Here is a 16,950-nt window from a genome sequence, read left to right as displayed (position 1 = left end):
TATGCACTTATGATTGGAACTATTAGCAAGCATCCGCAACTACTAATGTTCATTAAGGTAAAACCCAACCATAGCATTAAGATATATTGGTCCCCCTTCAATCTCGTATGCATCAATTTCTATGCTAGGTTGAAGCTTCTGTCACTCTTGCCCTCCAATACATAGTCCTATCAACATACAAACTAACCCTAGGGTGTGATCCACGCGCGCAATCATATGATGGGCACCAAAGGACAGCAACATAACCACAAGCAAATTAAATCAATCATAGCAATTCATCAACCACCGATAGGACAACGAAAATCTACTCAGACATCATAGGATGGCAACACATCATTGGATAATAATATGAAGCATAAAGCACCATGTTCAAGTAGAGGGTACATCGGGTTGCGGGAGAGTGGACCGCTGTAGATAGAGGGGCAATGTGATGGAGATGTTGGTGAAGATGGCGGAGGTGTTGGTGTAGATCGCGGTGATGATGATGGCCCCCGGTGGCACTCCAGTGCCACCGGAAGCGAGGGGGAGAGAGCCCCCCTCCTTCTTCTTCTTCCTTGACCTCCTCCCTAGATGGGAGAAGGGTTTCCCCTCTGGTCCATGGCCTCCATGGCACGGGAGGGGCGAGAGCCCCTCCGAGATTGGATCTGTCTCTCTGTCTCTCTCTGTTTCTGCGTTCTCTTCTGCCTCTGTTTCACCGTTTCGTATATATATATATATATATATATATATATATATATATATATATATATATATATATATGGAGATCCGTAACTTTGATTGGCCTGAAACCTTCGCCGTGATTTTTTTCTGAATATTAGCTTTCTTGCGGCAAAAGAAGAGCGTCAACCGCCTTACAGTGGGCTCACGAGGGTAGGGGCGCGCCCTAGGGGGGGCTGCCTCGTGACCACCTCGGGCACTGGTTCGCGTTGATTTTCCTTCCGAATTTTCCATATTTTCCAAAAATAAGCTCCGTCCGTTTTTATCCCGTTTGGACTCCGTTTGATATGGGTATTCTGCGAAACCAAAAACATGCAACAGACAGGAACTGACACTGGGCACTGGATCTATATGGAACTTCCAAAAATAATATAAAAAGTTGCCAAAAAGTATATGAAAGTTGAATAATATTGGCATGGAACAATAAAAAATTATAGATACGACGGAGACGTATCAACTCACGCTGTTGTTGATTAAATGCTTATGTTGTTGCTCCATGCTTATGCTACTGATTCAATGCTTTAGAAATTGATTGAATTGAATCTGTTGTAATCCTTCCTGTTATACTCGTATTTAATTTTTGGGTTTCTATTTGATTTTTCAGTCTGTTATATACAGTTCATCTTCAATTTCTTCTGTAACCTGCTTGGAGCTTAGAATACACAACCCAATTAGTCTCATATACAACTAAGACCAATGATTCATGCTCAATTTTGTATATGTATGTATGACCAGTAAAGTTGGAAGGCCCAAATCTTAACGTTAATATGCTCAATTATGTACCATATTCATGCTCATGCATCACTTACTGGTTTTTTTGCTTGGTCTGTTTTGGCTCATAACCTAAGTATACCAAAACTGATTAAACGATTTCTCCAACTTGCCAAAATTGTCATAATTGTCTTCTGCCTTGTGATGTTAGCCTCTGTGCACTTACTAGTATTGTTAGTTGAATGGATGGTCGTGGTAGTAGAATAGGAATTTTCTTTAGGTTAGTGTTATAATGATGTTCATTTCATTACCTAAACTTTGTACCAATGTACCATGCAGGTATGTATAGATTACTATTGTAGAACAACATCAGGTTAATCTGTTGCATTCAAGTTGTTGGAAGTTTTGTTATGCCATGCTTAGTGTTTACTGAACTGGGGCATTTGGGCATGTATGTATAAATTTTAGCCTCTTGAAAGAATATTATTTACTTCCAGTGTATTTCACTAATAGCTTATGAGGATCAGGATCTAATGTCGTCGAGGTTGCTGCTGCTGTGACAGAAGATCAGAAGAAGCTTGGAGATGCGTGCCATAGTTTTAGTTGATGTTGCCACCAAGTTTTGGTGCTTGTGTATCTGTTTTTTATTGCATGTGCACTTGTTGGACGTGCAAACGTGTATGTGCTCTTGTGAGTATTTGACTGGATGATTTCTGGATTTAATAAGTTAATTGAGAGATTTTTTGCTGTTCAAATGTGTAAATTGAAATCTGTGAATGAAAAAGACCAAATGTTCTACTTGACAAAATAATATTTGGGCTCTAAAAAGGCTGTGGCCCAAACTATAGAGGATCGAAACATTGTGTATTTTAGAAAAACTAGAAAAATAGGCTTAATGAAATGGTTCGCAAAAAGGCCACGGCCCAGAAAATAAAAAGGCCAAATTGTTGGGCTAGGCCCATGTAGCTAGCGAAAATTAACAGAAAAAATAAATATTAAAAAGGCTGAATTGTTGGGCTTGGCCCATGTAAAGCATCGAATTGGACCGGGCTGATTCTACGTAACGACCTTTTCATTTGGTCTCAATTTCGTCACGTCGGATCCGGCGTGGTCTGGGCAGACAGCTAGCGACCAAAACAAAAGGTCATAAAATCAACGACCTTTTGTTTTGGTCGTGGAATTCCACGACTTGCTCATAGAGAAGGTCGTTAATTTCAGTTTACGACCGCCAGCTTTTGACCTTCTGTTTTTTGTCACAAAAAGGTCGCAAATGAAAAACAATGACCTTTCAGTGACCAATAGTGATGGTCGCAAGTTGACATATTTCTTGTAGTGTGGATCCCGACCCTTGCCAATGGGAGGGCTCCGTTTTTAGGTGCTCTTCTGAGTTTTGTTAGGGTTTTTGCCATGCTCAAGAAGACGAGGAGTCTGCGGCTTCTTCAAGATGGAATAAGGTCCTCCCCGCCTAGCCCCCGTTCTAGTGATGTTTCAAGCGTCGTTGGAAGGCGTGTGGAGGTTTATCTTCGACGAATCTCATGGGATCTGGTCGGCGTTTGTCTTCGGTGGACTTGACTGGATCTGCTCCGCTCGTCTACGTTTGTGTGTCTGCAGGTTGGATCCTTCTGTTCTACACCTCTCTTCATTGGCGGTGGTTGTTGTCCTAGTGCGCTGGTCTTATGGGGCCTTAACATGAAGACTTCCTAACTGTCTACTATAACAATGTTTGCCTGACTCTAAAGAGGGAGGGGCGATGACGATGGCACGCCTTCAACTTGCTCCATTGCTTGTAGTCGTTACTAGCTGGTCTACGGACCTATATGTAAAATTTACTTTTAGTGTTTTATGTACTACCTTGACAGTGTAGGAGGGGTAGCTTTGATTTAGGTTATTCTTCCATCGATGAACAGATCGGCAATTGAGGGTCTCTCGGAGCCACCGCTGGATATTTGTTGATTAGCTATATTGAGGCTTTGTGAATTTGGTTCTAGATTGATTTTGTAGTTTCAATTTCTACAGATCTATTGAAGATCATCCACGTGCTTCTTTTTGTTGGATGTGCGTGTTGTTTTTGTGGTGACTGCATCTAAAAGATCATTAGCGCCACGTCACCTCAGGTCAAACAATTGACATCGTCGTGTGACATTGTACCATGAAAGACTGGGAAGATATTTGCGTTGTCAAAATACGGGAGTCGCGGGACATATATACCTTCACGATCATGAATATTCACTCTTCTCTTCCAAGTCTGCACAAAAGTTGACCTTGCCGGATATATGCCATCAGCAAGGGAGTAGCCCATGTTGTATTGACGCTCATTGATTTCAAAATTCACGGGAGGTAGCTCGCCAACTGAAAGCCTTGTAAATACATGAGATCTTTGCAGAACATTTCGATAATTGTCAGGAATCCAAAATATGATTGCCAAAGCCACATGTCATTTGATGCCACAACTTTTAGAATTATAGTTGATTTTTACCCTTTCATTTGAATTGTCCATGCAACACAAAGCTTCCACTTTTAACGCATGCAATCAATACTTTCAAGCATTCTTGGAAAGCCTTTTGATGCACCCATCTAAAAAAGTCTTGCAGTGTCCTCTTCATTTGGTGCTCGGATGCAGACTACGGCTTAGCGTAGTGGTGAAAAGAGGTTGATGCCCTCCCACCAACCTAGGTTCAAGGTAGGGGTTCCCTTACAGTCTTTCTGTCAAAAAACGTTGGAGCTATTCTTCTTCGAATATCCCAACGATGGACTTTACAAAAAAATAATCAAACTATCAATGCAAGTACTCTATGCCATTCCAACCCAATCATCAATATATCAGCTCGACAACCATATGCAAGCATTCACACAACCATTTTTTTTCAAACTACTGTGACCTTGTTGACCAACTGCATTTCTTCTTTGTTGAAAGAACAGATAGTGTTCTTCGATAACACAAGCAATGCGCAAGAAGAAACCCATTAACATTCGGAATATTCTTCTAAAAGTCTTTAAATCATATACCGGATTCTCACCAACGTAGTTATCTAGTAGCTTGTCATGACCGGCTTGCTTGTTCTGAAGAAGCACAAGCTGACAAGGCACTGAACGTACCCATTCCGGCTTCTTAGTTTGCCTTCGTGTCTGCATACAAAGCCATCACAAGTTCGATTTCTTCATCCTCATCAGAGGATGAGTCCTTGAAAAAAGATTGTACAACAACATTCATCTACAATGAATACGGAAAAAATATGAGCAAAGATGTTGTCATACATTTTTTGGAACATAGAAAATGTGGGTCCAGAATATCTCCGAATGCCTTAGCCGCTTAGGGTTAGGAGCAGGGCAAGGGAGGACGCTAGAGCGGGGAGGAGGCGACGCGCGGCAAGGAGGACACCAGAGCGGGGAGGAGGTGATTCGCGACACCGGCGAGGTGGCCTCGTAATGGTGGTGTGGCAGCACGGCTTTGGTGCAGGCGAGGAGCTGAAGTTTTGGCACGCCAAAAGTTTAGCGAAAGATCATCTTCCCATAAACACACGACGAGTTTGAGGATAGTTTAGAGGATCCCATAAAATTATTCCGGGTTCAAGGGAGTTGTTGGAAAGCTTTTTTGGCCTCAACTTCCCCTAACCGACAGTTTTGAGATACGAAAGTTGTTGGAGTTGCTCTTACTCTGAGAGCGCTTATTTTTCAATATAGGGGATGTTTTTTGGGATACAAGAGCTTTTTTTGGGATACAGGAGGTGATCGAGCTGCTCTGAGTTGGAGTTGATAGTTTTTTTCTCCAGACACATGAGCTAAGTTCTTTTAAGGATAGTTGCTCTTAGTCGACCGTTTTTCTTTAGTGATACGGAAACCGTTGGAGTTGCTCTTAGCCGAGAGGATACAAAAACTGTTGGAGTAGCTCTTTGCCCTTTTGTTTTTTTAGGGGGGGAGGGGGGGGGGACACTAAGTTTTATTGATCAAGTTGAAACCAAACATGGCACCCCTTATCTAGAGAATTCAAAAACTTAGGTAAACTATTAGAAATGCATGGATGAATCCGAATACATATGAACTCATTTTGAAAAACAAATTTCAAAATGCCCAAAAATTCTAGGAAAAGGTGCATGCGGACATATCCATATTTTAAAGTTTCACAAAAAACAACTTTTTTTGGCCTGTGCAAGAAAGACAAAACATTGTGTCGCCGAACACTATTTAGAAATAAAATTTATCTTTTTGCAGCGGACATATTTTTCATAGAACTTTGTGCAGCGGACGTATTTTTGCAAACATGTATGCGCGGAATTTTGTTCTTTTTTTTTACATTTAAATAATTTTTTAAAAAGTGAGTTCAGATGTAACTGGTTCAAGACGTGTCAACTCGCTAAACTATCTGCTTCTTTGCTTCTTTATTTGCCGTTCATCCTTTGAAGATAAACTTGAAGTTAAAAAGGGCTGCTCGCTGCTTATTCTCTTTTACAATGCTCTCATAGTTGCTGTTTGTGCCTTCATGCATCTCATAGATTTTTTGGGATACAGAGCACGAATCGGTCCATGTTCTTGGGCTCCCAACTAGAAAAGCAAAGCACCGTTTTCCAATTTTTTTTTAGTTTCTGCATTTCGAACAGTTGTCAAGAAGGCACACCTTGTCACATTCACCAACTAACTTGTTTCCTCATGCCACGGCAAAATAACAAATATTGTCAAATTATTCGACCAAGCATTCTCCAGAACTGTAGGTTTTTTGTTCATGGCAACTGCATATTTGCAGCTCAGTTTGGTCTCTCAGCAATGCTTAGAAAAAAAATGGCAAACATGCAAATGTTCATCACAAGCTCACACTTAGCAACAGACTAATTAACATCCAAGCCAGACATCTCAGGTGAATACTTGACACAACAGAGATAAATCCGATCAAAAGCTCTTTCAGGTTCAAACTCACCAAATCTTAAGTAGCCAAACCACAGTGCAAAATCTTAAGCTAACAGACCATAATCCAGCAGCATTACATAATCCAGGAAACTCATCCTCAAGGGCCACAAGTAATAAACTAGAAGAAAAGAGGGACATGCTATCAAAGCTTTGATCATCTAGCTGCTCCGGCGATCAGATCAGACGATGGCGTTCGCTGCGCTGGCAATCCTGGGCCACAGGTCGGCACACTCCTTCCCAATCGGTCCAGTGATGGCAGAACCTGCACGATAGAAGAATGTGTCAATCAAGCAACCTGTTCCTCCAGCTATGATAATGACAAAGTATTGATAGCTTGTGTTGATCTGCTTTAGTCAGTTGAAACACAGATAGCTTGTATACTACAGGTTCAATGGTTGTCCCATTCAACTGCCTGTTTTAAAGATTTGATGCAACATGCAGAAAATAAATAAATCTGCCATGGTATGATGTATACCTTTCATCTCTCCCTTTGGGTTCACAATGACTCCAGCATTGTCTGCAAATATGACATAAACCAAACATTAGATTTGAATTTTGACAAAATCAGCCACTACTATCCAACAACACTTGCACTGAAAAAGGTTGACAGATAAAATGCAGACACAGAAAGTTTCAAGACAACGTTAAGACTAAACAATTCTCACATGAAAGAGGAAAAAAATGCAGATATAGAAGATTGCACTACGATGTTCTTCTGGTCAATTTGCATATGTGCTTCATTGTGGCAAATGACCACAGTGAAAAGGTGATCACTCTTCATGTGATAATAATGAAGCAATCCCATAGAATGTGTTCATGATGCATTAAATTTTCTTTCAAACCAGAACTTCTCTAGTAAGGACATGCAAGTGTAATTTTGCAGATATTACAGACAACATTGTTCATCAAGTGGTTCCAAAAAATTAAACTCTGGCAACTAACAGATTAACATACAGCAAATTCACTAGGCAGATTAAACTACAACAGTACACTATTGCAGAATGGCTAAAGTCATCATAAGAACTTAGCAGTACCTTCAAAGTACATGAAGACACCGTCCTTTCGGCGCCATGGCTTGCGCTGCCTGACAATGACAGCCGGCATGACCTTCTTCCTGAGGTCAGGCTTTCCCTTCTTGACAGTGGCCATAACCATGTCACCAACGCAGGCAGAAGGAAGCCTATTGAGGCGCCCCTTGATTCCCTTGACGGAGATGATGTACAGGTTCTTGGCACCAGTGTTGTCAGCACAGTTGACAGTGGCTGCCACCGGCAGACCCAGCGACATCCGGAACTTGTTACCAGCGGAACCTCCGCGCCCTGCAGTTCAAGAACAAGCACACACAAGGAGATAGTTAGACAAAAGGATCACATATATCTACAGTGCACTAAACCAATAATCTAGAGATGCATGACAGCCACACACATGTTATGATTACACGATATCATGAACGTTTCTTCAAAGTTAAACAAGGATTATATATATTTAGTGAGCCAAGATGAACACAAGCATCTGATAAAATTTACAACCATCTGTCCACTTGGGCAGAGACATGCAACTGTCCAAGGGTTCATCCAGCATCTAATACAATAACTCCCCAGCCGAGGAAAAATGGGAGGAAATCACCTTGCATAACAGCTCCTATACACTGAATAGAACATTTAACAGACTCATATTTCAAACAAAGAACTAATTTACCCCATGCGAGCTAACAAACATCTATCTAGCAACAAGCGTGCACACCATTTTTTGACCAGGAAAAGCTAGTCACAGGCAACTTACAAGGATTAGAGCGTCGCAGATATGTTCACTTCCAACCCCCTCTAAGGCCCTAAAGTGGATTTAAACACGGGAAAGGAAACGATCCAACCCACATCAGTACAGCAAGCAACTACACGGGCCCAGCAGGTAGCAACCTCGCACCAACAATCAGCTGAGTAGATCCATTCCTAAACATCCTCTACAGCATATACACAACCACCGACGGATCTAAACCACCACAAAATTCGCACCAAGAACAGGAACAAATCGCGACTACCAGCAGCAAGAAAACACGCGCTCGGCCTCCAAATCGAGGCACACAACGCCGCGCGATCCAACCAGGACTACGCTACGAGACTACCACGAGGAGGCCATGGAAGATCATGCTGGGAAGAAATGGAGGAAGGGGGGAATTTTTCGCCGTACCTCGCTTCGACATCTTGGAAGAGGGGGTGGTACCCGGCGGCGGCGGAGGGGGAGGATGGGAGGCGATCCTCCCGCTTATATAGCGGCCGCGTCTAGGGCTTCGCGGCCGTTATGCACGCACACCCCTGGAGCACTTCTCCAACATCACCCGCGTCCCCGGCCAGGGGCTTTGTAAGCTATGACACGTAAATGTAGGATAGTATGGGGTGGTTTATGAAAAGGAGGGCGCGGAAGAAATTAGGGCTTTGGGTTTGGGGGTGTTCTCTTGCCGATCCGTCCCTGAGGAAGCCGGAATTGCGAGGAAGGGGTCTGAGACTGAGGAGGAAATGGCGGCCATGGAGGAGGTGCTCGCCCTGGTGCCGGGGTTCGTCGACATCCTCGTCCTAGCCGGCGGCCGCGCCTCCTCCGGCGCCGCCGCCACCTGGCGCCCCGGCGACGTCCAGAAGGCCCTCCGCTGGGCGCTCTTCTTCGAGGAGGTAATACCACGCCCCGCGATCCCCCTCCCCCGCTCGACCGCGCTAGGTTTCGCCTCTTCCTGCCCCTCCACGCCATGGCGCTGGTTACCGTCTTCGATGTGCCGCACACGCAGTCCCAGCCCGTACTTGCCACCCGCAGGATTTGTGTGTTGCAGAATGCTGTATGTGAGGTGCCATGGCATGACCAATTTGTTCCTGCATTGTTGCGTTCAGGTCTTCAGGAACCTGCGTGAGTCCGGACAGTACGAGGATCCCGCCAGAGAGTTCGACGCGGCGCTCGCCGAGCTCGCCTCAAGCCCGGGTTTCCCCAAGGTGCTTCCCATGGACCGTTTCATGTATGAAATGTTTGTTATGATTATGTGGGTGCTGATGTTCTGCTTCGTGCCGTGCAGGGCCTTGCCGACATGCGATCGGAGACGCTCTCGGCGGCCACCGAGCTGGTCATAAAGCATTTTCTGAAAGCCGAGACAACGAGCGTGGAGAACATCCGTGCTCTTCTCGAAGCGGTCGTGGGGATGGATATCGATGGCATTGGTGCTGGTGGTGGGCGTGATGCGTGCCAGCAGTATGTGAAGTCGATCCTGAATATGGATCTGTCTGGTTTGATGCGGACCAAGAGTTGCGGTGAAGTCGGAGTTCCCACCACTAGTTCTGATAGACTGTATGCAGAAACCTTGGTTGTGGGTCATTCACGGATTCTGGTTAACCAGCTTCTGGAGCGGTTGGATTCAGCATCGTGTATTTCTCTGGCTGAGAGAGGACTGCGCACAGTTCTGGACAGCGTGAAGAAGAACAGCTTCAGTGATCCAGGCAGCCCAGTGATCCCTAGGTACATAAGCCCTTAAACACACTCAGCTTCTGTATTCTGTTGTTTGTTTTCCATGGTAGCATGCTACAGTTTGAACTCACACGAAACTTTACGATGCAGAAAATCACAAACCATTGAGAATTTTCTTCGGTGGAAACAGTGGAGAGGGCGGTGTTTGTCATACTTACTTGATGAACGCACCGTTCGGATTGTGTCTGGATCTAGTTTTATCTTTAGGGCTCCCAAGGAGCAGTGGATGAAGGTGTTTGAACCATTAACAGTTTCTGTAGATTCTTGTCAGAGTGGCCTCGTTGAAGTCATGGTACCTATTCTTGGCTTATCCTTTAATCACCTGCACTATTATGTACTCATTCTCTGCTAGAATATCAACACTATATGCATTTTTGTCTTTACAGGAGATATGCTTGCTGGGTTTGGTTTCAAGGCGATGGGACCCATTGATAGAGAGCTTCGTGTCGCATACTTTTAGTTCCCTTCCTATATCCAAGCAGTATGCTGATCTGCACCAGTTGCTTCAGGGAACTTATCGGGGTGAATGCCCAGACAAGATTCTTAATTTGAAGGTTCTTTGTATTTTTTATCATATGTCTAGTTTGCAGCTTGCTTTTGCCAAGTTTCAATTTCTTGCAAACATCAGTTTTGGTGAAAGCATTTTTAAAAGAAGAAATCCTACCCCTGTAAGCCAAGTGGGTAGCTATGCAAATTTGGAAAGAACTTCAAAACAGTTACACCTTAATGACCAGTACTGTTAAGCACCATTGTGTCAACTATCTAATGTCCCTCTATGAGTCCCCATTGCTGTCTTACTGAAATCTGAAAGGAACACTAATAACTAGATGAAATAAAATCCACAATACAGTTACTGAACCGTGCTTTGGCAGCTGACATCGACCGTTCATCGATGAGAGCTGCCAAATTTCCAAAAATGTCCTCAAAATTGAGCAGTAGGCTGCCTGCCTTTATTGGTTATAATTTATAAGGAGCATGCCTTTCAGGGGTTTCACAGGAAGTAAAATATGTGATGAAGACATAATATTAACAAAATTTGATATTTTCTCAGTTGCCACTTTGTTGTTATCATCTTCCCTTTTGCACTAAAACCTCTCAGTTTCTCAAAGCTGTTAGTATACCATCTTGATATGATGTTATCTGTTTTTGCGCCTTCTTGGTGTGGTCCTTCTAGTATGAAAACACCACATCTTGATGTGTGGTTGAAAAATAACATAATGTGATCTCTTTAACCAAATATTTCAACTCCAACAGGAAAATGACATTCTTGAATATGCAAGGCAGTCTTTAGAAAGTAAACCGCACATTTTATGGCTTCTACCTCCAGTTCTTGCCGCTGCAGCAATCCCGCCACGGTGAGCTGTTTGCTCTTTACCCTAAAATGTGTCCCTGCTGATTTGTGCTATCATTTTATAAAAGTTTAATATATGCATTGGATCCTGTAGGTCGACCTTGTTTGAAATATACCTTGCAGAAATAGATAAGCAATTTGATGAAGCTGTTTCCACAGAACGGTATTACCAATATCCAAGTATTTACTATAAGCTATATTAAATTTCCAAGTTTTCCTACCAATTCTCATCATGAAATATTACTGCTTCAATTTCAGAAAATGTAATTGCAGAAGAGATGGAATAGAGCAACATGATAGCTGTAAGTAGTTTTGTAGTTGTAACTACTCTGTTTCTCAAATTTCAAATGCTAAAACTATCCAGTACTCACAATTTTCTAAAAATACTTATTCTTCACTTCAGGTGAGGTTGCCGAAAGGATTCATTGTCTCTATGCTTTTCATGTTCAAAACCTCATCTAATGGTTCAGTAGTGAAGGTAGTTCAAGACAACACAGGAGATTTGCAAAGTGCACTTCAATCCAAGTAATTGATTTTCCAGGCTGGCTGCAGTACATTTATTTTGCATGTGCGATGATGGTGATATGATGAACATTAAACATCAGGAAATCAATCACTTTCTGCATGATCGACAGTGGCTGCATATAAACGGGTCAAATATGAAGATTGAATAGGTTCCTTTTCCTCCTTTTCCGCCATCCATGTTGACAATCTATGATGAAGTGCACCTATCTTCTGGTCCAACCCATGTTTACTATAGGTGATTTATTTTCATCGTGTTTTTTCTTATCTTCTGCTCACGTTTTTCTGGCCAATGAGACATAGGTCTTCTAGGGTGTTGGTTGGACAATTGTGTTTTTTTTTTTTGCTAACAAGGACAATTGTGGTTTGACTGATGTCTGCCATATTTTTTTCTTTTTATTTGGATTCATGCAAACCAGTCTCTTCAATCTAGCCTGATAGGCTGGTAGCGTCATGGCAGGCGAATCCCATTAGGAAAAAGAAAGACCAACAAAAGTACTCCCTCTGCTGATCTACATAAGGTGTCCATGATTTTAAAAGTTGAACTTTGGCCATAAACTTGTTGTACAGTACAGTCTTCATAGTTACAGATTCACAACGATAGGAAAATGTTTTAAAGTACGAATGACATATCGATTTCGTATCACATGATGCACATATTGTTGATCTAATTGTTGGTCAAAGTGCAAATCTTGGAAAGCGTGCTCGACCAAATCAACAGTGGGACTGTTTTTTTTTCCTTTGATGGAGTTACCGAAGACGACCGTTTTCCAATTTGCATCTAACCAATACACAGCTCACATTTGTTTGCCTGTTAGTGCTTCTAGACTCCACCTGCACCAGGTCAGAGCTCTAAAGCATAATTAATAAATTATTTGTGAAGTGCTGCATTCCAGCTGTTCCTTTTCATACAAAATGAGAAGATGCATAGTTTTGGATAAGGTAATTTAGAAAGAGACGTTGTCATGCCAGCTTTTATAACACCTTCTGTTACATGCCAAATTGGGTTTGTCAACTCCAAAGCACCTAGTTGCCAAAAAGATACTCCATGATTGCAAGCTTATTGTTTTATGGAATATTGCTTCATACACATGGTTTAGAACCAAGCACAAGGCCTGGGCAAGATAGCTCTACCATGTCCTGAAACTCCTTTTCTGTAACTGTGTCAGGTTTTTAATACAGCTTCCAAACTGATCGGTGTAATAGGTTAATTCATAACATCCGTATTTTGACCAGACCAAATTAGCAGCTGTTAAGCATATGTGTTTGCTATAGTTCCCTGTGCAATACTAGCAATCCAGCTTGGCAGCATGTATATCTATGTTCAGCCTTGTAAAGCTTTAATATTTTTCTAATCAATCTACCTCAGGGTGCTTCTCGGGGTGGTTGATGCGTACAATAAGTCAATAGCTGGCAGGTTTTAAAATATCCATTACACAGGAAGTAACTCCATGTGGTCCCCATTATTAAAATGAAATGGAGTCAGTTTAAAATATTGGTAGACTATCAGCTTGATGGTTATAGAAATTTAGATACATTTAGCAGATTCAGGGTCCCCCTCTAGAACCATAACCCCACCCACCCTCCCATATGCACACAGCGAATTGAACTTCTTTCCATTCTTAGCCCCTGCAGTGATCCTATCACATCTTTGCTTAAAAGTTTAATCCCTGTTCTCCGATTCCATTCTCCGAAGAAACAAGTAAGTATCGATATAGATTCAACTATCTGTAACAACAACGCAGAATCCACATCAAGTTACTCTTATTTTTTGCAACACTTTTGTCTGATTTCTCTCTCAGATTAGTTACTTGTTTTCCCTTCGAAGAAAGAAGATTACTTATTGGTTCTTCTGTTTCGTTAACTACGTTCCTTCTGGAAACTGCTGCAATAGTCGGAGCTTGTTCTATTCAGTTCTTGAAATACTTCTTTGCTTTTATCTTTTATGTTAAAGAAGGGGTCGAATCTGCAAATCATGTTGCACATGTGTCTCAATCCTTTGCAGTTTGTTCCTGTTACTTCTTGATTACAATCTTGAGTTTACTTGCAGTCTCTAGAAGTATAGCTGGCAATCACCAACGTGCAATTCACATCATTATTTCGGTGTTCAACTATGATTTTTCTTTACTAAGATGCATAATCTGCTTGATATTCACAATTTTAAGAACCTCGCTGATTTGCTATTTGGGGGTTTGTAGTAATAATTGTCTATTGGCTTGCATATTTGTAGAAGACAAATTCTCGCTGGTCAGCAACCTGGGAAAATAAGACGCTCCATTTATCTCAACGATTGAACAAGACCAGGAAAAATATTTCTTCTCAGATTTCCTTTCCAAGCTAGAATTGGATAGGCCCTTACACTTCCCAATGATATGATCAAAGACCCATTTTAATGGACTGAGGTGGATTCCAAGGGGTAATGTGCACGGCCATACATCAATAATGAGTCAGTTTCGCAACGGGGAAGTTCCTCGGTTTCTTTCATCAGATATTAATGTAGTACCAGTACTCTCTGAAGTCACAGTTCCTAGTTTTCCAGAGTATAAAACATCTTACATTGAAAGGGACATGTGCGGTAGTTCTATCACCTCATTCAATACCTTATGTCAGCCATATATGTCAGCTTCCAATTTCACTTCAGATCTTTGTATCAACAATGGGTCACCTAAAGGGAAACTGTCTTTTGGATCTCATGTTATTGCAATATCTGGTTGTGATACTTCACTGCCATCAGCACATTCATCATACACGGGTAATCCAGATTATTTAAGGATGGTCTATCCCAAAGTATCTGAAGAAATAAACTGGGGTCAAGAACCACTCCCAGGAGTATTTGAATATCCAGCAACCATTGATGTTTCTGATCAACGAAACGTGATTGTTAGCCAACAAAGCCAAGACATTATTACAATTGATCATATTACCCACCTTGCAAAGCAAAAAGAGTGGTACTCATCTGGGTGTTCAGAGCAATTTCTGGGAAGTTCAGGATCTGGTGGATCTGTGCTTAAGGTATCCATCTCATTTGACTGAATTTTCACTTGTGATTTGCTTAATTGTTCTAGGGTTCTCAATTTCTTCTCTTTTCTTTTGGCTTTACTAACTGCAAAACAATATGATGACCAACCCTTCATCATTGTACTTAGGGCCCTGTTTGGGAGAACTACACTCCACCTTCTTGCAGCTCCAGAGATAATATTGTTGAATTTTGGCACATGCTTGATGAAGTTACCACCTCATTTGCAGGCAGCTGATGCAAATACAACACCTCCAAATTATGCATATTTTCATGGGCAGAAAAACAGATTGAGTTCTTTCAATGTGGATGAACTTTGCAGTGATAATTTACCTTGTTCAGACACTACTCCAACCAAGTCAAGGATGCGCTGGACACCTGAGCTCCATGAGAAGTTTGTTGACGCCGTTGACAAGCTTGGTGGAAGTGAAAGTATGATCACTGATGCTTTCTTACGCTTTTTAAAATGGAGTTTTTCTTGCGCTTTATTTTCTGCTAATTGTACTTTGCTCACTGATGAAATTGCATGGGGCAATGTATGCTTTTAAACCGGAAATATTAACATTTTTCTGACTGTACAGTCATGTTGGTATTTGTTGTAGTTGTTTTTGGCTAAACATTTTCCATGTATCTAAGCCCTCTTTCTGCAGAAGCAACTCCAAAAGCAGTCCAGAAAGTTATGAAGGTTGAAGGGCTAACTATATACCATGTAAAAAGCCATCTACAGGTCTACATTTGTTCCTTCTGAGTTTTCAGTGATATATATTTTTAATTTCTTCTGTATTTTCCTGATGGCCGCGGGTTACTCTTTTGCAGAAGTATCGTACAGTTCGCCATCAATCTGAATCGTCTGATGGTTTGTGTGTTTCTCTATGTTACACCGCTGGTTTAATGTCACCATTGCAAAACATACAAGGACTATTATATTGTAGTGAACTAGGATACTTCAGTAGACTTGTTACTTTAACATTATCATTGTTTTTGCTTTTTTACATTGTGTTATTTGTGTGCAGCCTCTAGTCAAATTAAAGAAAATTGTTGGAATGTAGGATTTTATGCTTACTTTTATTTTCTGTATACTTTAGCAGGCACTTCAGCAGAGAGAAGCAACCACATGGATGAAGTTTGCTCCCAGAACATGAAGTGAGATAATCTTTACCTGATACTATATCCTTGCTTTTATACTATTGTAAAGACTTCCTTGACGTAAATTGCTTTTATTACTGTTGTAAAGATTGTCTTGACGTAAATTTATGTTGTACCCCCTCCGTAAACTAATATAAGAGCGTTTAGAATACTAAAGTAGTGATCTAAACGCTCTTATATTAGTTTACAGAGGGAGTATATATGTACCACCTGTGCCCCAACCTGGAAGATATGTATGCCACAGTAACCTGTTTTTGTTTCAGACGTACTCCATCCATGAAATGGTGCAATGCCCTGTCCACAGTGAAGTGTGTGTGTGTGTGTGTGTGTGTGTGTGAGTTCCAGAGTTCTAATTATTCACTTTACACTTGGTGCAGACACATGGAGGCTAGTGAAGCGCTAAGAACTCAGATTGGCTTGCAGAAGCAACTTCATGCACAGCTTGAGGTATGCATATTTCACTCCTTGGAACTGGCAAGAAAAGACGTGCGAACTCCCCATCTATTTGAAGTAACTTGAGTTCTCTTTTATTTCCCCCCTCTCGACAGCTCCAAAGAAAGATGCAGCTGCAAGTAGAAGAACACAGCAAGTACCTGGAGATGGTGATCGCGAGGCAGGGCGAGAGCCTAAAACAGCTCGGCGCGCTACCGAGGTTCCAGCATTCGGACGCGCAGGCTGTGGATCACAAGGAAGCATACAGAGAACAAACAGCAGACACTGATTCGGCCGAAGGGAGCCATCCGGAAAAGGAATGAACGCTGATCATTTACTCGGAATCGCAAACAAAAGGAGCTGACTAGATCGAGACAAGAGTAGCTCAGAAAGTGAGGATCATAGCCTAATCTAACTTCTGTCTCAGGTGATCTTTTTCAGGCACTGTAATTATTGTGGGTTGACTTTGCTACGTAGATTTTTGATTTGGAACTCAGAATGTTTCTTTCTTGATAACAAAACTATGATCATAACTGCTGTAGTTTATGTGTGTTTGATCGATGCCAGGTTCGCCTGTTTTTTTCTTTGATTTGATGGTGCTCACTGGTTAGGGGGCTTTGTATTTACCTCTCTGCATCTCCTTGTAAAATCCGCG

At 41.9% G+C, this 16,950-nt stretch overlaps 2 protein-coding genes across 9 annotated transcripts; one reads left to right on the top strand and one right to left on the bottom strand.

The window, feature by feature from the left end:
- Nucleotides 1-6,300: 6,300 nt before the first annotated feature.
- On the bottom strand, nucleotides 6,301-8,647 carry LOC125515369 (60S ribosomal protein L23). The gene is made up of 4 exons (XM_048680835.1): nucleotides 8,515-8,647; nucleotides 7,362-7,646; nucleotides 6,803-6,844; nucleotides 6,301-6,589 (listed from the first exon to the last, which is right to left on the bottom strand). The coding sequence occupies exons 1-4, from the start codon at nucleotides 8,525-8,527 to the stop codon at nucleotides 6,507-6,509; spliced, it is 423 nt and encodes a 140-aa protein (XP_048536792.1). The 5' UTR covers nucleotides 8,528-8,647; the 3' UTR covers nucleotides 6,301-6,506.
- Nucleotides 8,648-8,769: 122 nt separating this feature from the next.
- On the top strand, nucleotides 8,770-16,884 carry LOC125515366 (protein PHOSPHATE STARVATION RESPONSE 1-like). 8 transcript variants are annotated; one of them, XM_048680828.1, is made up of 11 exons: nucleotides 8,770-8,990; nucleotides 9,204-9,302; nucleotides 9,383-9,819; nucleotides 9,919-10,120; nucleotides 10,215-10,382; nucleotides 11,083-11,183; nucleotides 11,274-11,342; nucleotides 11,438-11,481; nucleotides 11,583-11,704; nucleotides 11,785-11,853; nucleotides 13,932-14,005. In XM_048680828.1, exons 1-9 carry the CDS (start codon nucleotides 8,841-8,843, stop codon nucleotides 11,639-11,641), a joined length of 1,329 nt encoding a protein of 442 aa, XP_048536785.1. In that variant the 5' UTR covers nucleotides 8,770-8,840; the 3' UTR covers nucleotides 11,642-11,704; nucleotides 11,785-11,853; nucleotides 13,932-14,005. The 8 variants fall into 8 exon arrangements, with proteins under 8 accessions (XP_048536785.1, XP_048536784.1, XP_048536786.1 ...); XM_048680827.1 differs by having other exon boundaries at nucleotides 11,785-11,939; XM_048680829.1 differs by lacking the exon at nucleotides 11,785-11,853.
- The last annotated feature ends 66 nt before the right edge of the window (nucleotides 16,885-16,950 follow it).

This window comes from Triticum urartu, chromosome 6, assembly GCF_003073215.2.
Source record: "Triticum urartu cultivar G1812 chromosome 6, Tu2.1, whole genome shotgun sequence".
NCBI lineage: Eukaryota > Viridiplantae > Streptophyta > Magnoliopsida > Poales > Poaceae > Triticum > Triticum urartu.
This window is presented reverse-complemented; position numbering and strand designations above follow the sequence as displayed.

Coding starts and splice junctions, on each gene's coding strand:
- LOC125515369 (XM_048680835.1), bottom strand. Junction 6,845..7,361: donor TGTCTTCATGTACTTTGAAG/GTACTGCTAAGT, acceptor TCATATTTGCAG/ACAATGCTGGAGTCATTGTG. Junction 6,590..6,802: donor CCCAAAGGGAGAGATGAAAG/GTATACATCATA, acceptor TCTATCGTGCAG/GTTCTGCCATCACTGGACCG.
- LOC125515366 (XM_048680829.1), top strand. CDS start 8,841: ATGGCGGCCATGGAGGAGGTGCTCGCCCTGGTGCCGGGGTTCGTCGAC. Junction 10,121..10,214: donor GTGGCCTCGTTGAAGTCATG/GTACCTATTCTT, acceptor TTGTCTTTACAG/GAGATATGCTTGCTGGGTTT. Junction 11,482..11,582: donor AATAGAGCAACATGATAGCT/GTAAGTAGTTTT, acceptor TCTTCACTTCAG/GTGAGGTTGCCGAAAGGATT.